General features: G+C 37.5%; 2 protein-coding genes and 1 long non-coding RNA gene across 6 annotated transcripts in view; 1 reads left to right on the forward strand and 2 right to left on the reverse strand.

Annotated features, from left to right (window-relative positions):
- Positions 1-2,702: 2,702 nt before the first annotated feature.
- TTC32 (tetratricopeptide repeat domain 32) lies at positions 2,703-9,391 on the reverse strand. 3 transcript variants are annotated; one of them, XM_038560848.1, is made up of 3 exons: positions 7,458-7,849; positions 3,611-3,777; positions 2,703-2,858 (listed from the first exon to the last, which is right to left on the reverse strand). In XM_038560848.1, exons 1-3 carry the CDS (start codon positions 7,607-7,609, stop codon positions 2,725-2,727), a joined length of 453 nt encoding a protein of 150 aa, XP_038416776.1. In that variant the 5' UTR covers positions 7,610-7,849; the 3' UTR covers positions 2,703-2,724. The 3 variants fall into 3 exon arrangements, with proteins under 3 accessions (XP_038416776.1, XP_038416778.1, XP_038416777.1); XM_038560850.1 differs by lacking the exon at positions 7,458-7,849 and adding an exon at positions 7,186-7,374; XM_038560849.1 differs by lacking the exons at positions 2,703-2,858; positions 3,611-3,777 and adding exons at positions 5,268-6,543; positions 6,746-6,843 and having other exon boundaries at positions 7,458-9,391.
- The window catches only part of LOC119877150, a 60,625-nt gene continuing 44,008 nt past the window's right edge, over positions 7,474-24,090 (forward strand). For both annotated transcript variants that reach the window (XR_005372156.1, XR_005372155.1), the window contains exons 1-2: positions 7,474-11,797; positions 13,062-13,178. This is a non-coding gene — a long non-coding RNA (uncharacterized LOC119877150). The remainder of the gene's footprint in view (positions 11,798-13,061; positions 13,179-24,090) is intronic.
- WDR35 (WD repeat domain 35) overlaps positions 13,194-24,090 on the reverse strand; it is a 58,254-nt gene continuing 47,357 nt past the window's right edge. Inside the window, exons 20-27 of the mRNA XM_038560847.1 lie at positions 23,170-23,316; positions 22,177-22,309; positions 20,148-20,258; positions 18,663-18,827; positions 17,648-17,788; positions 16,843-16,999; positions 14,509-14,749; positions 13,194-14,204 (exon numbers count right to left, since the gene is read on the reverse strand). Coding sequence (XP_038416775.1) covers positions 14,054-14,204; positions 14,509-14,749; positions 16,843-16,999; positions 17,648-17,788; positions 18,663-18,827; positions 20,148-20,258; positions 22,177-22,309; positions 23,170-23,316 — 1,246 coding nt within the window. The 3' untranslated portion in view covers positions 13,194-14,053. The remainder of the gene's footprint in view (positions 14,205-14,508; positions 14,750-16,842; positions 17,000-17,647; positions 17,789-18,662; positions 18,828-20,147; positions 20,259-22,176; positions 22,310-23,169; positions 23,317-24,090) is intronic.

A 24,090-nucleotide genomic window follows, 5' to 3' on the forward strand; every position in this document is an offset into this window, starting at 1 on the left:
ATCTCAGAGAATTAAAAAGTCCCCAGGGAGCGGAGTGGGGGTGGGGGGAGGGGAGTGGTCTGTTAGGCCATGCTCTGCAGATTATTGAAAGGATACACAATCTTCCTTTTTGCCTTATTTATAGATGGATACTTTTTCTTAAAATAAGATAAGAATTTACATATTGGCAGCTGTGGCTTTCCAATTTCCAAATGGAGTTTGCTCTTAGTATTAATCTGCTTTTCACCATCTTCTGTGCCTGTTTTCAATCAGGAAAGAAAATTACCAACAAGCAATTTTAGAACTGCAATAATGTTTGATTGTAAAAACCAATCTTAATATTGTTTTGCTACTCACCTTGATGGATGCTAAGACAACTTATGAGCAATTTAAATTTTGTCCCAGGATCAAAGAAAGAAAAAAGAGTTCTTGTGTCTGCTTTGAGTTGATGCCAGCAACAAAAATCAATTGATACTAACTGCGGTTTTGAATGTTTTCATAGATTTTGGAACATAACCTTGGGCAAGTTACTGAATTTCTTAGCCTCAGCCTCACCCTCCTCAAAAAATAAGACTTCTTCACAGCGTTCCTGTGAGATTATACACTGGCGGACACAGCCCTGGGAGTGCCCTGCTGTGCTCTTCGCTCACCATTTGCGTACATTCACAGGTCATAATTTCTGCTTTTGGGGCTTCCCTTGTGGGTTTTTAAGTCATTTGTCTTTTTGCTACATGGATGTATTCTTTCATCATGTGATTTTGAGATAATAAACTATGTTTTTAAATCTTGTCGGGGATCCCTGGGTGGCGCAGCGGTTTGGCGCCTGCCTTTGGCCCAGGGCGCGATCCTGGAGACCCGGGATCGAATCCCACGTCAGGCTCCCGGTGCATGGAGCCTGCTTCTCCCTCTGCCTGTGTCTCTGCCTCTCTCTCTCTCTCTGTGACTATCATAAATAAATAAAAAAATTTAAAAAAAATCTTGTCAATTGTTTTACTTCTCAAAAAAATGTATTTCTCACCTTTTTTCCTTTTTTATAAAGAATATAACAATGTTTTGTTTTTTTAAGTCCCCTAACATTAGATGTGAAATTTAAAAGATCTCTCTGACCAGATGCCATTTAAACTGGAATCGCTTTCCAATAATTTGTCCCATTTTTGAGAAATGTAGAAAACACCGAAACATGAATTTATCGGGAAGCTGTTATAATACCACACTTCGCTCATGTAGTGATTGTTCAGTTCACTTTTCACTAGGATCTTGAAAAGTTATACCACGTGTTTGTCAACAATTCTTGTAAACAGCAACCTCTTCATTCAAATACAGTAAATAAATATGCTAGAAGTGAAATTTCGGTGTCACAGCTTCAGGCAGAGCCATACCCTCCCAGTGACCCAGCACGAGTTGGCGTGGATGAGACGAAACTTCAGCACTCTCCGTTCTGTCTGTAAGCTCTTCGGTATTGGTATTGGTTCAGTATAAGGTTTTTAGGCAAGAGAGAGGTTTAGAAACTCTGAGTTAAGATTTTAAAGGGGATTAGATTTGGCAGAGATGATACTAAAATCCACCTTAAATGCCAAATTGATTTGCCCTGAAGGCAGGTTTGCATCTGCCACACCCCAAGAAAGGCTTACAAGAAAGGTGCAAACTGATGGGGGCACAAGACTAAGCAGTGAGTGTGGGGACATCAGAGAAGCCTGTGAAAGAAAAACCAGAGAAGATCCAGGAGACTGCAAAGAGATAAAGACCAAAAGCTCCTGTTCCACCAGCAGAGTGGTTTGCTATCATAAAGCAAGTCTGTTGGCTTCATTCAGTCCTAGATTTCAGAAAAAAACATAAATAGCTCCAGGCTTTCAATTAGCATTAGAGTAATCTTCTAAGCTCAAAAGTAACATAAGTCCATTTATTCTCTTACCTTACTTTGTAACAAACCACAGTTTTCTGCCTTGTTTTTGCAGACAGAAAAGCTGGAAGACGACATAGTTGGGGTACTTTTAGTAGAACTACTAAAATAGGAAAAATCTGAGCAATAGCACACATAAAAGAGTATCTTTAAGGCACACAGCAAAGCTTATTTAATAAAAGAGAAATTTAGAATCTGCGTCATGCTTACAGCTTTGACCCAGTGATAAAAATAGATTATTCTTCAGTTATCTCCAGTAAAGACAAGAGAAAAATAAGTATCTGGGTTCTAATCACCAAGTGTTGATTCTGACTTTCAGTGATTTTATCTTTTTCTTATAAAGGATGAAAAATCATTGAATCCAAGAAACCAAATAAATTGTTTTATGGAGTTGTTTTTTGGTGGTGTTTTGTTTTTTTGTTTTTGTTTTTTTTAATATTACATCTGACTCTAGTCAAAATTAAGGAAAGAGAATAGAAGCCAAGAAAAGGGGTACCTGGGTTGCTCAGTCCAGAAATCAAATTTTTTAAAATAAAAAATTGAAAATGAAAATAAAAAACAGAGCTTTACTGAAGAAAATGCCACATATTTCTTTAAATATTTTATTGTAATAACATACAACTATGCATTGATATTATTTACATTTTATGAAAAGCATACTTATTCAACAGTTACTCAATCTGAAATTAACTACTTTAAATATATCATTTAACTCTCAGTGCTAATGCATGAATATCTTTATCTCAAATATAAATCAAAATAGCTGAACACAAAAAAATTGCTTAACACCTATTTTATGTTATAAGCAATGAGATGTCAAGTATTAAAAGGATCATGAGTCAATTTTATTTCAATAATTTCTTCTTCTGTTTTTCTTCTTTGTCTAAAATAGTCTGTCTTAAGCTCAGTGTAGCATCTTGAAATTCAGGATTTAAGTTTAGTACCTTCTTAAAATCTTCCAAAGCATCATCAAAGTAGCCTGTACCAGGACCCCAAAAATGAAGAAGAATAATAAAACTGAGTATTTCCAAACATTCTTCCTAGTAAAGTTCAGATACACATGCTTTTATATTTATAAACTTTCAACTACACCTAGTATTTTTTTTCTCTTATGATATATGGATGTGTATATCAAAGTAATTTTGCATGCCTTTATAGAATAATTAAAATTAAAATTTTAAATTAGCTTTAAATTAACATTTAAAATTAGCTCTGGGTTTTTTTCTTGAGATTTAAAAGGCAAAGAGCATAAATCGCCATAAAATCTCAACAAAATCCTATCACCTATTTTACGTGATTACAGTAAAATTAAGAAACAGAAAATTAGTATTCTTTTTAACACTTTAAAAAAGAAACAGTACCTACAGTCCCTTTAATCCAAGGATCTAAAACCCCTTCACTTTATATGGTCTCATGTGCCTTTAAAAATTTTAACTCAGAAAAGTTTCACAGGTGGTCCTCAGCATTGTCCTCATTTCGCAGTTGGGAATGCACAGGCACAGAGTAATGGGGTCACCCTCATCCGGCGTCAGGTCCAATCCCCACCCCAGTGCTCCACTGTCGTCTGTAAAGCCTACCAAAAGCCTAAAATAAATGCTTCCTTTTTTTCGGGCTTGTACACCCAAATTTGATATAATTTAAGACTTGATGATTACTACATTAGTTTCATATTTGAGAGCTCTAAATTCATAAAATGTAGTCAAGGACAAAAGGGGAAAAAAAAATTCTTACCCAGCCTATACAATATCAACCCTCTGTTGTAATATGGAACTTCAAAAGTGGGTTGGACTTCTATGGCAGATGTGTAGTCATCCATGGCTTCATAAAAATCAACCCTGAAGTACTTGATTTGCCCCCTGTTGTTATATGCAGTAGCCAAATCCTCGGGGCTGCATTTGCTTTAAACAAAAAGTTCATGTTAAAAACGTGCGTTCCCAAATTCCTCTTGTTTCCACTTTCATTCTCTTTGGGGTATTGTCAAACTTCGTAGCCTGTAACACACAGTATCTACGCTGAGAAGCCACGCTGAAGAAACGAAGTGCAAAGAAATAAAGCAATGGAATTGACTTTTGTCTACATGGTAGGGTGGAAGTGCTACCACGTCAGCCCGAAAAACACATTAATTTTATAGTGTGTTTGGAGCCCCTGCTCGTTGTCAACTGGTTTTGCAGAATGTAATATTCAAATGGTTGTTCCTAAGCACGCACCAGCGGGGCAAAGAAGACAGATCGGATTCGTGCTGAGCAAGGAGAAAAAGCCAGCCCAAAAGTTCCAGTTTGCAATGGACATATCACAAAATCAATCACCAGTGTTATTCTCAAATTTTTAAGTGATCCCACCAAAAATGAGATTTTAAATCATTTTTCACCAGTAAAGAAGCACAAGTTAACTGTAAGTGAAGATTCAACATGTTGTTGCCCAAGGCGGGGAGACAGCTGCCTTCCCTCTCGTCTTAGCTGGAATTGCCCCCAAGGCTAAACTGGCCTCCTGCAAGGAGGATGGACATCCGGCTCAAGTCCATTCTGGGGGTCCTGTGTGCAGAATGGGCTCTGCTTTGGAAAGCTCCAGAGGCTGCCCCCCGGAGCTCAGACCAGCCACTGGCTCAGCAGGTCACCCTCTCCTGCCAGACGATTCTGTTTGCACGGAGAACATTAATGGACTCTGCTCCGTGTCAGAGACAGTTCTGTTTTCCTTTCTTTTTTTCCAAAGGGATTCTCAAATTTGAACCAAACAGAAAAGGTGCAAGCTACATTTACCTGATTTCTTCATCATGCCCCATAGCGCAAAGTATAGTCCTCAGAAAATATTGTGACTGCAGTCAGTGCTATTGAGAGACTTAATATCTAGATCCCTGACATCTGACAGGCACAGCAACCACTGATACAAGAGGCACTCACAGGGGGCTCCTGCAAGAGTTCACCAAGGATGGACAGAACTGCAACACGAGAAAAATTTGCTTCTGTGAGCTATGACAGACTGGGTGCAAGAATATTTCTAGATGCCACAAGCACCATCGTTCAAACCTGGGGAACGGGAGGACACAACTCCCTTCAACTCTGCCATGACACTAAAAGAACTGCTGCCCAGTAAAGGGTTTTAAGAAAAATGCAGCCTCAGGACTCCAGGAAGGGTATAGTCATTCCATTTTTAAGCTTCAAAACCTTGTTATAAATTTCTTACATCCAGAGGATCATAGAATGTTTGGTTTAGAATTAGATCTCATTACAACAAATTCTAAAAGCCTACTTTTCATGCGGAAACTGCTTCATATTTTAAAGATGTGGGCTAGGGGCCCCTGGGTGGCTCAGTCGGTTGGGCGTCTGACTTCAGTTTGGGTCATAGTCTTGGGGTCCTGGGATCCTGCCCCGAGTTGGGCTCCCTGCTCAGTGGGAAGCCTGCTTCTCCCTCTCCCTCATCCCTGCTTATGCTCTCTCTCTCTCAAATATACAAATAAAAAATCCTTAAGAAAAAAAATAAATGAAAACATGGACTAATCATAGAAAATGAATTTTTTGGTAGTATTAAGATTTTTGTAATGATAGTATTTATCATACTAGAATTTAACTACCTAATACAAATGTGGATTTCTTTTTTGCATTTGTAACTTTAGCCAAAAAAAAAACAAAAAACAAACAAACAAAAATAACCTGGAAGTTAGGTTTATGGCTTAGACTGCACTTTGGGATATGAAAAGTAAATGTTATAAACCATTCTGAGTGATAGGCATGCAAAAATCACAAATACTTCTTCACAGTGGTTCAGTGACCCACTATTTTAAAAAATAATTTTAAGCTAAAAGACATATTTAGGAAAACATCTGAAATGACAGAATCCATTTTAAATTCATGACTTCCTAGAAGAATTTCAGAACTGTAAGGAAATTAGAAAGTTCATTCAGGCGTGCTGGGTGTCCAGCAAACTAAGGCAGCAGATTTTCTTTCCTGTGTTGGGAAGAAGCAGATACCACATTTGCCATAAACACATAGGTGCTTTTAGGCTGGATGTGCAAAGGAGACTATCTGGTGTCAGCAGACCTGCTGCTGATAAATACTTTTTGAAACCAACTAGATAAGTCATCCTTTGAGCTTGAAATGATAGAAAACTGCATTTTCTATGTTAACTGATCTTTTTTGGCAGAGGAGGGGAGTCTCAGGGGATGGTGCTAGTGTCTTATTGACTGTTCAGAAACCTCAACTAACTGTTAACCTTGATGTATTATCAAAATATGAAAGCAGTTTTATTTTTCTGGTTTAACTCCACATGAGTTCAGCAAACAGAAGAAGAACTTTGAGCCTCATACAAAAGACAAGCTGGTATCCTGTCAAGAAAAACTGAATCTGGGTGGCTCAGTGGTTTGGCGCCGCCTTGGGTCCAGGGCCTGATCCTGGAGACCCGGGATCGAGTCCCACGTCGGGCTCCCTGCATGGAGCCTGCTTCTCCCTCTGCCTGTGTCTCTGCCTCTCTCTCTCTCTCTCTCTCTCTCTCTGCGTCTCTCATGCATAAATAAATAAAATCTTAAAAAAAAACAACAACTAAATCTTTGCAGGGAGAGAATGCTGGTGCAGAGGATTCGACACTGTCAAAAAGCCGTTCATTCCCCTGCTGTGGGTGTTCTTTTCTCACCCCGGTCCACGCCACTCCATCCACAAGTACAAAGACAAACCCTGGAGGAACAACAAACGCTACATACAACCAGGCATAAACCCTAGGCACCCCGGGCAGCAGGTGTTCGCGGCTGAAGCTGCTACTGTCACAGACGGACTTTCAGGCCCTCTGACAGAAGCCCACGGCACCACCCATAACCTGCACTTGCCGTCCACCAGGATCTGGACCGCACCACCCCTCAGGATCTAACTACCGACTCACAAGCGCTGTAGGGGACGGGGGACCACAGGAGATGACCTCCGGGGGATGAATTCAGCAAATCCGGACTCTCAAGACACGGGACTGGCTTCCTCGACAAACTTCAAGGGCAGAAAAAAAAAAAAAGAAAGAAAGAAAGAAAAGAAAAAAGAAGGGGAGCCTTAATAGATTAAGAGGCCTGGGGACATCCGGACTTGACCCAACTGCTAAAAAACACATCAGCTAAATAAACACGTTATTAACCAAGGGATCATATAATAATAGTAATAATAATAATAAAATAATAATGATACTGTGGCTGTTTGTGTAAGAATCCTTAATTTTTAGAAACGCACTTTGAAATATCCACGGGTGTGTGTGTGCAGGTGAAATGACAATATTTAGGCCCGGCTGTATCCTCCCCCACTACACACACTCACACACACACACACACACACACACACACGTGGAAGTGGCGGTCCCAGGCTCCGGCGTCACCTCGCCGCCTCAGCTCTCCGGGTCCGCCTGTTAAACGGCGGGTGGGAGGCCCCATCCGCTCCGGGTCTCTGGGTCAGAGCGAGCCCGCACGAGGAGAGCCCCCCGGAGCGGGGCGGGGGGGGGAGGGGGCAGCGGCGCCCCGGGCGTCCCGCAGGAAGCGCCCCTCACCGCCCCTCTGGAAAGGTAGCGCCTGCCCCCACCTCGCGGAGGCGCCCGCGCCACGTCTCGCGATAGTTACCTCCCGGGCGCCTGGCCCGCGGAGCCCGCGCAGGCGCACTGGCCAATGTAAGCGGAGTACAGCTCCTCGGCTTCCGCGTATTCGCCCTTCTGGAAGTGAGCTTGGGCGAGCGTCAGGGCTGCGTGGTTTTGTCGCCCTTGCCGCGCATCCATAGCGCCCGAAGGTTCGGCTTTTTGTGTAGAAAAGGCGGTTGGCTTCTCTGGGCGGCGGCACCACAGCCACTTCCGCGCTCCCGGAATGGAACCTGACGGCAAACCTCGGCGCTAGCAGAGGGGGAAGAAGTGTGTGCCTCCCGGGGACCCGTCGTCTCGCGAGATGAACCGCTGGGGGCGGGCGCGGAGCTCGGGCGGCCGGGGAGGCTTGGCCGGTTCCCCTGCGGCCTGGTTCTCTTCTGCCCGCCGGCTCTGCCCGCCTCCTGTTCCGAAAGCGGTAGATGGACGGACCCCAGCTGGTTTCGAGGTCCGTGGGCGGGAGTTACGGAGAGCTCGTCCTTGGTTACGGCGCCCACTCGTAACACGACTCTACCCGCGAGGACGAGCCGGGTGGGCAGCGGGTGCCCCCAGCGGGTGCCACCGCCGAAGCCCCGCATGTATCCCTGCATGAGCTCCAGGAGCCTGCACTGCACACCGCAGTCCTGGCGTAGGGTCAGGGTCCGTTGAACACTTTGTGCCGACAGTCCGGCCTGTCGCGTTAGTTCCCGTTCCCTGGCCGGGAATGCCCAAGGGAAACCCGGAGAGTCCTTAAGTACACTGTGTCTAGGAATTATGTAAAGAGAGGAGATTAAGAGAACAGTTTCAGGAGTAAAATATTCAGGAATTAACCAAGAACTGAAAGATCTGTACAACGGAAACTACAAAACTAACAAATGGAAAGACGCCCCCATGTTCAAGGGACCTACAGATTCAGTGGAATCCATTTCAAAAATCCCAATGATGTTTTTACAGAAGTAGAAAAAAAAAAAAAAAACCCATCCTGAATTAATAGGGAATTTCAATGGGACCCAAACGGCCAAAACAGTTCTGAAAATAACAGAGTACTCACTTCCTGACTTCAAAACCTAACTGCAAAGCTACAGCAATCAAAACGCTATGGTGTTACCATAAGTACAGTCTTTTCAATAAATGTTACTGGAAAAACGATATCCACATGCAAAAGTATAAAGTTGGACAGAAACACCCTATAAAAAATTAACTCCAAATAGATTAAAAACTTAAACATAAGAAGTGAAACAGAAAATTCTTAGAAAAAAACATAAGGCAACAGCTTTGTGACATTGGATTTGGCAACTTCTTGAATAGACCCCAAAGGCAAAACAAACTGGGCTCCCTGAAAATTTAACTTTTGTTGCATTAAAAGACTGTAAACAGTACGAAGACAACCCAGAGTGGGAGAAAATAATCTACAAATCATATGCCTGATAAGGGAAACTGAGATGTTGGGCTGGTGTCATCCATCTACTGTTAAGACACAGAAAGGATTCTGACATGGTGTGTCTGTCCCACTTAACAAGCCCTGGTCTGTAGGACACTGGAGGGCCTGCCCTGTGATTTTGGAGCTGGGCTAGGCTCAGTTGCTGTGCCTCCCTGACTCTCACATCCATCTTCATGGAGTCCTGCACATGGTGCTTTGCCTGGGGGTGGCATCAACAAGCCTCCCCTTTGCCAGCTCACCCAGAAATATGGCAGCAACAAGGTGATCTCCTGAAAGTGTTCTGTTCCCCTGCAACCTCATACTGTCAAGTGCTGCATAAAGTGTGGCCACACCAACCACCCACGCCCTCAGAGTAAAGTCAAATAAGGTCCCTCCTTGGGTTCCTCCTTCCCCTGCAGGGCAGCCTCTTGCCTGAGCCCCATGGCCCTGGGGCCTCAGTAAAGCTTTGCTTTAGTTGACTAAAGCAGTGAAAAAAATACAGACACATACACACCCACATACATCTACTGTCCCCCTCCGCCCCCCCGAATATATAGAGAACTTCTAAAACTCAACTTTTCCAGAGCAGGTCTACTATTTTGCATTTGCATCAACAGTGTATAAGGGTTTCAGTTGTTTCATTCGCTTACCAATACTTGGCAGTTTTAATTTTAGCTATTAGAGGATGTGTGAGCATATTCCATTTTTCTCTGGATTTTATGAACTAGAAATTTAAGCTATGGCAATAAGAAGCGAGTAGTTAAATAAAATATTAACTCTCAGCCTCTTCATGTCTACTTTTTCTTTTAATTTTAGAGAAATTTCTTAAGAATAGCTTGTCATGAAGAAAACTTACAATAATTTCTTCAGTTTGACCAGGTTTTTCTTCTAAATTCAACTAAACTTTACATTAATGCCTCTCATTTTAAAGAGGTTATTAAAATCATTTTTACTTCTCATCTCTCATAAATGCTCTATATACTTTTGTAGTTTTCTACCATGGACATATGTTACTCCTCCAAAAATAGGTTTATTCTCAAAAAATAAGCATTAATTTCTTAAAAAAATTATTTGAGAATAATTGTAAGAATAGACAACACAATAGAGGGCAACATAATATTGCCATTTTCCTTTTTTTTTTTTTTTTGCCATTTTCATTTTAGAAACTCAGGAGCAATATCTTAGAGCTATAACATTATCAAGCACTTCAGATACTCTCTTGAAAGTCTGGTAAAATAATTTCCCCCCAACCTCTACATGAGAACTCTGCATGGCTTCTAGAGTAATTCACTGCAACTTCTAGTCATCTGACATTTGCCTAGTACCTTCCTAAGTGGTCTTTTCTGTTTGGTAGCAAAAAAAAAAAAAAAAAAATGACATTATACATCTACTGGACCTCCTTGTCCCTTACTCTCCTCCACTCTGAAGCCTAACACCCTCCTAATCAATCCCCACCAAAATATTTAAATATTTAAATCAAACCCAAACAAATACCATGCTATCCGTAAGTTATAGGTAAAGGAAACTGGAAATAAATACAAGCATTTTTACCTCAATACTCATTATTTTTTCTGGTTTTTGTTTTGTTTTTTTTACTTAGTGCCACATGAAACCTAAAATCTCAGCTCTCGAAATACAAAAAGATCATTCAAAGTGTATTTTAGTGGGATGCCCGGGTGTCTCAGTGGTTGAGCCTTTGGCTCAGGTCAGGGCATGATCCCCGGGTCCTTGGATTGAGCCCCACATCAGGCTCCTCTCGGGAAGCCTGCTTTTCCCTCTGCCTATTGTCTCTGCCTCTCTGTGTGTCTCTCATGAATAAATAAATAAAATCTTCTAAAAACAAACAGAAAAAACCTAAAATGTATTTTAGCAAAAAGATGTGTAATAAAGTCATTTGTGTATGATAGCAGGTCAACAATGTTATATTGCTTGTTAAGCATGTTATCACTATAAACTTCATCAGTTGGTCCCATCATCTCCATACTTTGGCCTACCAAAGTATTTTGAAACTCTGAAATGTAATATAATTCTACTTTGAAACTTCACATAATTCAGGCCAAGTTTTATGATAAAGAACAACTCAGCATGACTTAAATGGAATCCTTACAGGTTTCTTACAGGAAAAGAACATAATTGTTTCATTATACTGTCTTCAGTATATGCATCATTCTGTCCAACTTCTTCCCAAGTATTTGCTACATATAGATAATTTTGCTTCTCTTTACTCCTTTCATCAGGAAAGAGTTTGTTTTTGTTGTTATACTAAAATTATCTTCAGGATGAAGAAACCAAATTAGGTCAATTCATACTATGGATCTTTCCTTAGTATGTTTAAGCAAGACAAAGGTCCTCAAGATATTATGGCAGATTACGAAAACTTTCAGAAATATAAATCCCAAACAGGCATAAGCTCTCACAATAGTAGAAAAGATATATCTGTATATATGTGTTTTTACATGTATGTATACACAATCTACATATGTGATAATTAGGTATACAACGTATAATGGTTGTTTTCAGGGATTGTGGATTGAATTAAGCTGAATAAAAAGTAGAGGAACTCAGGATCTACCTGAAATAATTCGTTGGAAGAAAAAGTCTAGAGTTCAAGCAACATGGAATTAGTGGCAAACGAGAAGGCTCTAAAAGGAGAGTTCCCAAAAGATATGTTAGGAAAAGTTTGAGGAGCCAACAGCTGATTTTGGAATGAAAACGACAGGCAGTATATTAACAAGCACAGTAAGGTCTAGAGGAGTGACAATCTAAGTGAGTTCTCAGCTGATTCCTGGGATAGGAAAGGAAAAGTGAAAGAAGATATATCAGGAATTAGACCACGGACTAAGAATCACAACTCTGAACATCAGTCCTGCATCTTTCATTGATGAAGTGGAGAATAATTTTATTCTGAAAACAAAGTCTTATAAAAAGATGTAAGTAAGGGGTGCTTGGCTGGCACAGTCGGTTAAGTGTCTGACTCTTGGTTTCAATTCAGGGCACGTCAGGGTCGTGAGATCGAGCCCCATGTAGGACTCTGCACTCAGCATGCAGTATGCTTGAGACTCTATCCCCTTCCCTCTGCCCCTCCTGCTCGTGCTCTCTCCCTCTCTTTCTCTCTCAAATAAACAAATGAATTTTTTCTTTAAAAACGATGTAATTAAGCTCAACAAGAGATATATTCCCTAGGGTTGAGCTTTTTGATAGTATGTAATTTTCTGATTTGGAAGAACATCCTATTCTAGTCATAGAAGAAAACAAATCAGATGAAACTGTTAAATAAGTAGGTGACTTATGAGGTGTATTTGACAAAGTTAATAGAGCATATATGTATGATCATACCTCATATTAAAGAGGCACTAGGAGTACAAAAGGCAACCAACGTACTATTCATGACACACTAAATATGCAAGAGACTTGTAAATTGTTCAATATGTGTGATATCTTGACTCAATTACCCATTGGTGACACTTAACTCTGGTCAGTCCTCTACCCAAGAAATACAATCAAATCCGTGACTGTTCAGCCAACTAATTGGCAACCTATGTTCTGACCTGGTGTGCAATACCCCCTTCTATACAGCAAGTGTCCATCACTAGCTTTAGGCACATTCCATGTGACTGTGTCACTTGGCTCAAACCTCGGCTCTGGCCCATACTATCTTTATAACCATACTATCAGGGGGAAGCTGATTGGGCAAATGGGAGTCAGGACATGAGAATAGAACATAGCCCAGGATCCTGGTACTATAATCTTTCTACCCCACTGACACTACCCTAATAACTGCCCAATCACTTTCTCCTTATTCCTCGCTGTGTATTTCAAATTGATTCAATAAACCGCGTGATTTAAAGCATCCTCATTGGTCTGTACCCCTTCCTGTTCCATGACTTCTGGAATGGCTTGCTTGGTAGTAGATTTGGAGACTAACAGTGTATCACAGTAACTTCCAACAAGGCCCTTAAACCCAGACAGAAACTTCTAAGACTTCTGGTCCTCTCATTTTATTTAAGCATATGAGCCTGCTACTGTAAGCTCATGTAGGCTCTAAACCTTTCCTCAGAGCTCACTACTCTCAATCTGCAACAGGTTTGTCTCTAAAGCACTGAAAACATAGCACTTTGAGAGAGGTGACTAACCTATGTATCACAGCTGCAATACCAATGTGACATATGTCCCTTTATTACCTCTAATAAACAGCCAAACCTGAGCAAATAATCGTGGTAACGCAGTGCTAGAGTCTGGCCCGCAGCTGCAAAATGAAAGGACACAGTTCATGGGAATAAAGTGGAGAACACTATTAGCTACATAAAACAGGTAAGAAAATACCCATTGCTGGTTATAATTTTTTCTTTTTTAATTAATGATAAGTCAAAACACATGCATTATCTAGAAAGAATCATTCTCCATACCTTAAGAGTTGTTTAAATGAAGATCTCTGCTTAGAGACAATGTTTCAATTAAAACTATAACTACAAAATGGATATTGTTGTATAAATTTTATCATTATAAATAAAGCCAAGTTTTCTGCTAAATGCCATCTCACAGATGAGACTAAAAGGGTAGATAAAAAAGGAAAAGCTATATAAAAATAAGGCTATTTGAAATAATTCAAATTATAAAAAATATCTTAAAATGCCTTCTCACTTCTGAAAATAAAATACAGAAGACATTCTATGCTTATTTAATGAAACACAGCTAGCAACAGAGCTCATTTAACTATAACAACTGTTTAACCTCCTTCTAATACAGGTTATGTCAATTCCCTAGATTCACCTTTGCCCCACTTCCCAGGCTTCTCCTACCTCCTCCCCTCAAAGTTTTTAATGAATTAGTAACCTTGAAACTGTGAGAAAAATTTCTCATTTGGAGTATTATCATAGTATTATGTAATCATAACAGAAAGGAAATAAGGTTGATTTCCATGTTTTATATGAAAATCAGCATCATTATTCCACAGTTGTATTTTTACAAAAAATTATATGTATACATAATATACGTGTATATATATGAGACATTATATGTACATAATTTATACATATAATTTTGTGTAAATATACTACTATGAAATAATGATACCGATTTTCATATAAAATGTATGGGAATCAACCTCATTATATATACAGTTATAGCTATCTATCTATCTATATATGCTACATATATTTTACAGTTATATGCAATTTGTCATTTCTTTATGCCACTGAACTATGGCACAAGGGACAGAAGTTGTAGTTGCCAATTTCCTGAGCCAACACACAGTGCTTGCACACACTGCACATCCAGAATTGATATTCAGTGATCGGGCTTCCCGTGGCAACACATGTTGGCAGTTTCCCTTCCCCTCTGTAAAAGCAAGAAGGAAAAAAATTATACTTTAAAACTTCTAATTACTTAAACTATTTATTACACTATGTATTATACATAATTAAACTATTTATTAATAAAAAATAAACTATTTTAAAACATCTCAAGGCAACTTTCAATTAAAAACTTTCCTTACAATGAGAAAATAAAACATTAATACAGTAAATAAAATAAGTAAGTTACTTTAAAATTAAGTGCCTAAATAATTATATCACACTATTATACTTCTAGAAATCCCAGCTTTTAATAAGTGAATGATATATATTAGTTACAATCCACCTACCCTTCAAGAAGGCTGTCCAATTCAGATTTTCTATTATCTTTTGGAGTATGTTTTGTGAAGATTTCTAAAGCAAGGTCTTCATATTGCTGTTTTTGCTCTGAACTGAGGGTCTCTAAAGATTCAAGTTTAATAAAAGCTTTTGAGCAAGTACCAAAAGCTCTGCTGGCACAGGCACAGATTGCTAACAGAGAGTAGATCTCAACAGCAGGGATGATGTCTTCATAGTCTCTCAGGTGAAGAGCTAAGAAAAAAGAGGACAGTTCAGATTTTGAAAAGTAATCATAGTATCATGATCATGCATGGAAAAGAATCTGTGTTATGCTGTTTTAGTTTAACCTACATGAACTTTTATAAACTTAAAGAAAACAATGGTGGGTGATCCAAGTGCTGGTAGAAGGAAGTAAGGAAGTAAGTTACGTGATCTCACAGTTCTGTAAAACTAGCCAACAGCCCAGCTGCCACAAAAATAGCTACCACCAACTGATGTACATGCTGTGCCAGTTAGAAATACACACACAGACAAAAAAATAAAAATTATTATCAAAACACATATCTTTTGTTTCATATAAATACATTAGAAATTTCTGTGGCAATCCATAAAAAGTAAATTAGTATTATACTGCTAGTCATAATTTTCAAGATAACATCATGTTTCTTTTTGGTAAAAAAAGCAAAGCAGTATGAAATTATGTTTTTTTCTTTGCATTTCTTTGAACACATTTTTTTGTCTCACCGAAACAACAGAAGTTTGAGAAAAAAGAAGTGACAATGAACTCTAAGTTGTCAGTTCAGACCATTTAAACTTAGCTACCATATCTTATTTTCACTTGTTCTATACTAGAGATCTAGTCTTTCTTTAAAATGTACTGTAGAATTAATAGATTGTATATGGATTTCTTCATCTAGTAGGTGAAAACTCTCAAGTTAAAGTTCTAATTTGCTGGGCAGCCCGGGTGGCTCAGCAGTTTGGCGCCACCTTCAGCCCAGGGCATAGTCCTGAAGACCGGGGATCGAGTCCCACATCAGGCTCCCTGCATGGAGCCCGCTTCTCCCTCTGCCTGTGTCTCTTCCTCTCTCTCTGTGTGTCTCTCATGAATAAATAAATTTTTAAAAATCTTAAAAAAAAAAAAGTTCTAACTTGCCTTATGAGTCTAGAAATTGTGTATAAGTTATATATAATCCAACCATTTTATTTTTTAAACATTTTATTTATTTATTCGTGAAAGACACGGAGAGAGAGAGGGAGAGAGAGAGAGAGAGAGAGAGAGAGAGGCAGAGACACAGGCAGAGGGAGAAGCAGGCTCCATGCAGGGAGCCCGACGTGGGACTCGATCCCAGTTCTCCAGGATCACACCCTGGGCTGAAGGCGGCACTAAACCGCTGAGCCACCCGGCTGCCCTAACCCAACCATTTTAAAACATAACTTCATAATTCATACCACATATTAATCAGTTAAAATTAAATGAAGGTCAGTTATAAACATACAAAAATAAAACTGATTCTAACGTATAACTAATAACCGATTAGAAAAAACCTTTACAGTCCCCTTGTTAATACAAATGGTACCACAGATATGTTTGTCAAAATGGAAACATGACTGCAATATACATCATAGAGTATAAAGCAAGCTCTTGAACAACATATACTGTAAGATATTATTTTAAGGAAAACTGTCTACAATTTTGTAGACATGGAGAAATGTCTATAAGAAAGTTCACCCAAATGTTAGTAATCATTACTTCTGAGTTATAAGATTATTTTACAAGTTATTAGATTATTTTACCTTTTTCTTTGTATTTTTTTGGTTTTGATTTAAATTGTTACATAAATTTCATTTTTTAACATAGGTGTCATTTTATTAAAAACAAGTTTAATGCTATGGAAAGATCTATTAATATGAAAATATTTTACAACATATCATTTTTCAAAAACGACATAAAGGTATGGTCTGTTATACTCCTGATATCATTAAAAAAAACAAATTTATATATATATATATATATATATTCAAAAGTATATGGACTGAGCTATTGAGTGACTTTGGATGAACAGAATAGTGAATGCTATAGACGTTTCTTTTGCTTATCTCAAACTTCTGATTTAAATGTGAATCATAATTATTACTTTCTGTGTATTAAAAAAAATTAAAAGAGCTTCAAAAAGGGGAATAAACAAAACAAACTGCAAACAGCAAATCTCAAACATGAAAATAAACCCATAGATAAAAGTGTTATCAAAATTAATATATGGGCATTCAATTTATCATTTTTAGACATGTTATATACATTATTCATCATTTTTAGACATATTATATACATTAGGTCATATGCCCACCTGTCTTGAGGGCGGTGTCAACATATCCCTGATACAGCTGCCTCTGTGCAAGTATAAAGAAGTGGTAAGCCTCAGCCCCTCTCCAAGCATTATCTGTGAAACGACTAGTTGTGGATAGAACTTCCTCCTCCAGCAAACCAGCCAAAGCAGAAGTAGCCTATGAGTCAAGCAAAACCACATTTTTGTCAGCATAACCATGAGAGTCATTCCAGTGAAGATAGCTTCTGATTTGGTTAGACATTAAAATATCCAAGTAAGCTCATTTTATCATGACAAAACTGTCACTACTGATTTAATCTCTCCATTACAATTCATAATTTTTTAATCCAGGATAATCAAAAATTTCTTTCAGCTTTACTGAGGTATAATTGACAAAATTACAAGATGGTAAAAGTGGGCCTCGTGATCTGACACATAACACATTGTGATCCATGGTGTGGTCAAATTTTAAAAGAGAACTGAGTATAAACTTTAAGTTAATAAGAGATTCATTCACATATAAAATAATATACATATTCTAGAGAAGTTTCTAAAACTCACTAGCTAGAAATGATTTACCACATAAAAAAATTAAAGCAAAGGCTACAGATTAGTCTTGCAGAAAAAATTCTCAGCATTTATATGTGGAAATTTCTCAGTGTGAGTACTAATTCCAAGTCAGTCGTTCCTTTCCCCCCTCTAAGAATATAAATGCAAACAAGCAAATTAAATGGTCTGTCCCTAATGAGAAGTTTGATAGTTGTTTTTTTTTCTTCTCTTAAACATATCAGATGATTTCATGTTCTAGAATGTTCTTCTACCTTACCTCTGAGCTCTTTCCTTTAACTTTTCCTCTTTGGGCATTTTTCATTTGCTCGTGGTATTGCTCTATGAGTAAAGCTGATAGGACATACAACTTCTTGACACGTAAAGGTTTAGTTCTTTTCTTTGCCTCTTCATCTGCGATCTTTAAACATTAAAAGAATTTGGGAAGACATTCCTTAATCAAATTATATTTGTACAATCATTTCTGAAATTTGGTCTTTAATAAAAAAAGAGAAAACCAGTAGGATGGAACATAAACACCACTCATTTATGATAAATATTTTAAAACTCATTTTCTTTTCCTTAGTTTACAAGGCCTCTATTCTTCCCTTAGCATTTAGCCACAGAGTTACAACTCGTAACAATCCCAGAAAAATCACAAATGCTCTTAAATAATTAAGTCACAATGAAGAGAGGTTTCACTGAAGAGGTTGCACTTTCTATAAGGAAGGTTTTTAAAATGATGTTCCAAGTACACTGAAATAACAGGACTTTAACATGGTACAGCCACAAGAAATAAAGATTTATTTAGAAGACTGAGGGGAATTTTTCCTGTTTCATTAAGTCAAATGGCAAAAAAAATAGAATAGGATGTAAATTTTGCATACATCAATACAGTACTGCTCATCTTCCTTCCAAATGCATATTATGAAAAAATGTCATGTCTTTAAAATGTATACATTTAAAAGGATTCAAAATTCTATTATCAACAGGATTTAATTCCCAGTTAAGGGAATTTATGGTCCCTGAAAATTCTATAATTCTTTGCTAACTTCAGTATTAAGTAAACATTCAATTGTTTAGGTATCAATAAGGTGCTAACACTAGTAAACAGCCTTTTTAGTAAAAGGTAATAATACTAAGATAATGCACAGTTATAGTACTAATAAAACCAGAGGGATTTTGCTATAACAAGTATTTGTTTTCAAAGAAAATGGAAAATGTGTTCTTTAGTCACAAGAAAACATTGGTAGTAACTAGAACATACCAAATACTCACCAAGATTATTATATTACCTTAAACATCAGTTTAGCAGCATCATAAAAGTAATTAGCTTTCCGATAGAGTTCTATGGCATCAAGAGTTTTATTCTTTTCCAATAAATGAGACGCATACCTCGCTAACAAGGATCCAATTTCTTTCATACTATGATTTTTAGCCAATTCAACAGCTTTGTTCCACTAAGGAGAAAAATATACCTACCATTCAGTTACCCAAGCATTTATAGTCACATGTCATAAAATTCATACAATAAAGCTTTCAGTTTATAGTAATAAATAACACTACATCAAAATAAAAAACTGGTATATATTTTTTAAATAACTAACTAAAACAAGAGCAATTATGTCTTATAAGTTAAACGTGTCAAAATGATTAAATGATCTAAGCCTTTAATTTGCTTAAGAAGTACATCAGAAAAGGAAAGCCTCAACGTTTATAATCAGAATATTTTAATTCACTTTTGCACCAGCAAAGATTGAGAAAAAGCTACATTTGCTTATAGTAAAAGAAAATATGCAATTTCAGTTAAGAAAATGTCCTATCAGATTTAACATTTAAAAGTTATTTTTAAAAAGCAAATGGAGGGCAGCCTGGGTGGCTCAGTGGTTTAAGCGCCTTCCTTCATCCCAGGGCATGATCCTGGAATCCTGGGATCGAGTCCCACATCAGGCTCCCTGCATGGGGCCTGCTTCTCCCTCTGCCTGTGTCTCTGCCCCTCTCTCTCTGTGTCTATCATGAATGAATGAATGAATGAATGAATGAATGAATAAATAAATAAATAAAGCCTTTTAAATAAATAAAATAAATAAAATAAAAGGAGCTTTATAAAATACTTCAAAAGGGGGCACTTGGGTGGCTCAGTCAGTTAAGTGTCTCTCTTGGGCTCGGGTCATGATCCAGGGGTCCTGGGAGGAGCCTGTGTCCAGCTCCCTGCTCAGCGGGGAACCTGCTTCTCCCTCTGCCTCTGCCCCTCCCCCTGCTTGTGCTCTCTCACTCTCTCTCAAATAAATAAATAAAATCTTTTTTAAAAATAATTCAAGAAAATACTTGAAGGGAATACATTGATATTCAACAATTTCCACAATTCTGCACTTTATTTTAGTTAAATTCCAGCTCTTAAAAATATCAAATATATATTTTCTATAAAGAGACAGGAAAATAGATTTGCCAAAATAAATATTGATAAGGTAACTCAATTCCTTCCTCTTGCAATGACCATTAACTAGTCCTTCTTTGGAAACAAAACCCTAATAAAATACAGAAAATTCTGAAATTACTTCCAGACATAAACTTGCCAGACTAGAAGCACAGGGTTTGTCCTCATATTGAGTTAGTTATGAGCGGGTCACTCTTAATGGTAGCACTTTAAGAGGTAAGCGCAAACTCCAACATTTTCTAGGTCCTCAGGAGTATCTAGCTCCTTTCACAAAATTCACCTCAAGCCTATACTGGCAACAGCCTAAAAGGATGAATAGAGACTTTAATTTTCAGTTCCTTACTTGGTTGAGATGGACACAGGTATCTACTGCTGCCTTTGGTTGATTACATTTCAAAAATGCAGTTACCGCTTGTTCACACATTCCAACCCTCACAAACATCTGTGCTATTTCCTGTAAGGACAGAAGAATACTATCAGATTTCACGGACCAAGGAAATCACTTTTATTTTCATTTACAAAACTCCATAGGGACACAGGAATATTAAATTTACTGGTGGTTACAGTCATTTTTTGTTGAAACATACACAGGGACAGAGGCTACAAACCAGAAAGGATGCTAAGGCATCACTTTCTATAAAACCAGTGTTTCACTGGCTCACAGATCTGATTTTTAACCAGGTCCTGAACACATTGCGCTCTTTTCTTCTCTCAGTATAGTAGCAACTTTACAGAATTGTCAGGTTCTGAAACAAACCCCAGACTAGTGTGTAAAAGAAACATTTAAGGCAACTGATGGTATAATCAATGGTCATTGTTAAATGCCTAGGGGAAATCTCACATTCACAGAGCTCTCGCATACCTCTCTAAAGAAATGCCCCCAGACAAGCTGGCCATTCCTGAGTTCAGGAAGCTAGATCCAAGACAGAGCTGCCTTGCAGGGTGGTGGTGAGAAGGGAGAACCACAGCAAAACAGACCATACCCATCCGGCTTTCTCTTCATTTTGAAAAAAATCTATTTTCTTTTTCTTTCTGAATATCTATTTCGCCAGAGCTTTTCTCTCCCCACTCTTACTTTGAAAGTATTTTGGGAAAACCATAAAAGCACATTTTGGACTCAAGTATTTGTATTTTTCTGGTTATAAAGTAACACGTTCTAATGGTAAAAAAAAAAAAGTTAGAAAGCACAAAAATGTAAAGTTACTGATAATCTTACTACCCACAGGAAATTTATCTCAATACTCTGATGTAATTTCCTAATGTCTTTGTTCTATGAATCTTTATGTATGTGTGAGTTGGTGTAAGTATTGTCATATTATGTATAGTCTGTACCCTGAATTTCCTACTTAAATATTAGATACATTTTACCATATTATTAATAACTCCTCCAAAAATTTGATTTAAAGTTTACACTACTAAAAAGTTTTATTCACTTTAATTATTATTATAGCTATAATTAGTATTTACTTTTGCTTAGTATTTACTCAGCAACAATACTATTCTGGATATCCTATAACAACATTATTTTCTGCATCATCAGACACACCTAACATGACATTAATGTAGGGTAACCTGTCCCAATACCCAGGATTAAGAATAATTTCAGTTTCTCTCCTACTCAAGAAAAAACAAGATTGAGAATAAAGGTACATGAAAATGCCATTATTACAGGGAAAACTGCTCTAATTCACAATAGAGAAAACCGAATTATCAGAATTCTATTCATTCATCTGTGAATTGACAAAATTTTTGTGGTAGAACTGATACTATACAACTCTGATTTACATTTTAGATAAGACAAAAAATACATAAACTCATTAACATCATTCAATAATTAAGACACTTAAAAAGAACATTCAAAACAAAGTTCCAGAGAACTCTGCTTTTTATTTCTCTTTTTAACATTAATACTTTGTTAATATAACCTCATAAAAGGGGGGGAAAATAGCCTAATAAAAGTCAAGCTATCTTTTTAAACTTTTGTTACAGCAAATTTCAAATACATACAACACACTAATCCCCAGACCCAGCTTGGATCATTTTGAAGCAAATCTCTGATAAGTTATCATTTTAACTGGAAATATTTCATGTGTTCAGCTAACTTTAAAATCAATTTTATAAAACTGACAAGACTACCATAGATTGTGAACATATTAAAGTAGTGGGAATATGACTAATTTTCCCTCCATTTTCAAGCATTCTGTCACTGACATATTGCTTTAAAATTAAAAGTATCATCCCACATCAAAGAAACTGTAAGATTATAGATTCATTTTAAATTTTCTTTGTGGCAGAGGATACTTCCTGACTATAACATAAAAACCTTATAAAATAACCTAATAACTCTAAAACCTAACATTTGTAATACCCACTGGAAGCAACTTGTGGTTTTCCGGAAGTGAACTGGCAAGATTCTCCAATCCCTCATAATCTTCCAACATATAATAACATTCAGCTAGACGTTCCTGGTTCCGGCCTTGTACGTAATACTGTACAGCATTCAACCTATGGAAAATTTTAGAAAGCAGTAACTTTTAAAAATAATGTGAATCTCCTGATAAATAAGCACTTTCACCAAAAACATTCCTTCATTAGAATTCCTAGTATTACTCGTATTACTCTAGTCACCATCTTTAGTTACAGTGTGTCTTTGAAGCATATATAAATTGGGGGGGGGGGGAGATCTAAAGACTGTGAGCATATTTTAGTTGCAACATTCTTTGGATATTTTTTTTATTTTAAAGATTTGTATTTATTTATTTGTCAGAAATAAAGAGAATATGAGCAAGGGGAGTGGCAGGCAGAGGGAGAGCAGAGAGCCTGATGCAGGACTCAATCCCAGGACCCTGGGAGACACTTAATCAGGCCCAAGGCAAAAACTTAACCAACCGAGCCACCCAGGTGCCCCCATTCTTTGGATATTCATAAGAAATATTGTTGTAATCTGATATATTGTATTTCCAACCCTGAGGTAAATAAATAAGCATACTGATCAAAATGAAAACTTAAGAATAAAAGCCAATGATTTCTGAAAATAATCTATAATAAAACAAGCAAATATAAAATTTTGTTTTAACTTTTTCAGAAATAAATCATAAAATGTCTTTGAAATGCACACTGTGGTCTAAAACAGTAGAAAGCTGCCTGGAGCTAAGCACATGTTTTGTAAGTCTGGAAACTGCAAAGTTTTACAATACTTATCTAAGGATTTCTTGCTCTCTAATGTGAATCTAAAGGCGTTTGAATTTTAGGATCCAGGAGGATGGCCTTCGATTTCCCCAGCACTGTGTCATAGGGAATTACTCAGGCAGCTACCATATTAAGTGCCACACGAATGGAAGAGGTGGTCCACATAGGCTACCTACCATTTTTGTCTATCAGCAAAGTAGTCTCCAATGGCATTGTGGGCTTGTTCTAGGAGACTGTCATCTGCATCACCAGATCCAGTTTTCAGGAGCTGGAGTACTCTAAACCAATCTCCCAATTTCAGCCGGAGGCCAATAGCAAGATCTCTGCAAATGACAGCATTTATTCATTCATCTGACAAATATTTATCAACCGTCTACCACATGCTAGGTTCAATTCTAGGGTACTAGAATACACAGCAGTGAACTGACAGACAAGGTACCTCTCCAAACATTTTAGAAACTTAATCAGGAAGGAAACAATGAGGAAAATCTGAAATAGGGAAAAAGAAGTAATTTCCTTTTATTTTCCTAGATTCCAATTTTCTTAGCAAAATAATGATTTAAATAATAATAACTTCTTTTCATCAATTTCTTAGACATAATCAGGCTTATTTAAAAAGCACACATATAAACAAATTTGGTTTTATCTTTCTTTTCAGGGCTGAAGCTATAGTCGGGACTCCTGGAAGTACAAGTAATATTAACAAAAATTAGAAGAAATGAAGTTCATACATTATTTTATATAAATCTAAAATGAACATAAAGAATAAAAATCAATCCCTAAATACCATTTTTTATTTCATGTTCCTTGACAACAAAAAATAAAGGCCTAAACCAAAAAAGAAAACCCAAATATTGAGCTGCATAAAGGATAAAAGCCCTCAGTCTCTGTAGTCTTATGTTTTTTTCTGACCAAATGAAAAAGTCTCCCATGGCCAGCAATAATATATATAAATACAGAAAATAAAACTGCTTCCGAAATATAAAATGTAAATTAATAAGGGACGTGTGGAATATCCAGCTAGCGATCAAAACTGAAATTAACTTCTAAAGAAATGGTAGGATACATTTATTTAGTCTACTGTACCTTCCTCGTTT

The sequence above is a fragment of the Canis lupus genome, chromosome 17 (assembly GCF_011100685.1).
Source record: "Canis lupus familiaris isolate Mischka breed German Shepherd chromosome 17, alternate assembly UU_Cfam_GSD_1.0, whole genome shotgun sequence".
Classification (NCBI taxonomy): domain Eukaryota; kingdom Metazoa; phylum Chordata; class Mammalia; order Carnivora; family Canidae; genus Canis; species Canis lupus.

Excerpts from the sequence above, each read along its gene's own strand:
- TTC32 (XM_038560848.1), bottom strand. The coding sequence starts at position 7,609 with ATGGATGCGCGGCAAGGGCGACAAAACCACGCAGCCCTGACGCTCGCC. Across the intron at positions 3,778-7,457 it reads GCGGGCCAGGCGCCCGGGAG|CAAATGCAGCCCCGAGGATT; the intron begins GTAACTATCGCG and ends TTTTGTTTAAAG. Across the intron at positions 2,859-3,610 it reads GTTGATATTGTATAGGCTGG|GCTACTTTGATGATGCTTTG; the intron begins GTAAGAATTTTT and ends GTCCTGGTACAG.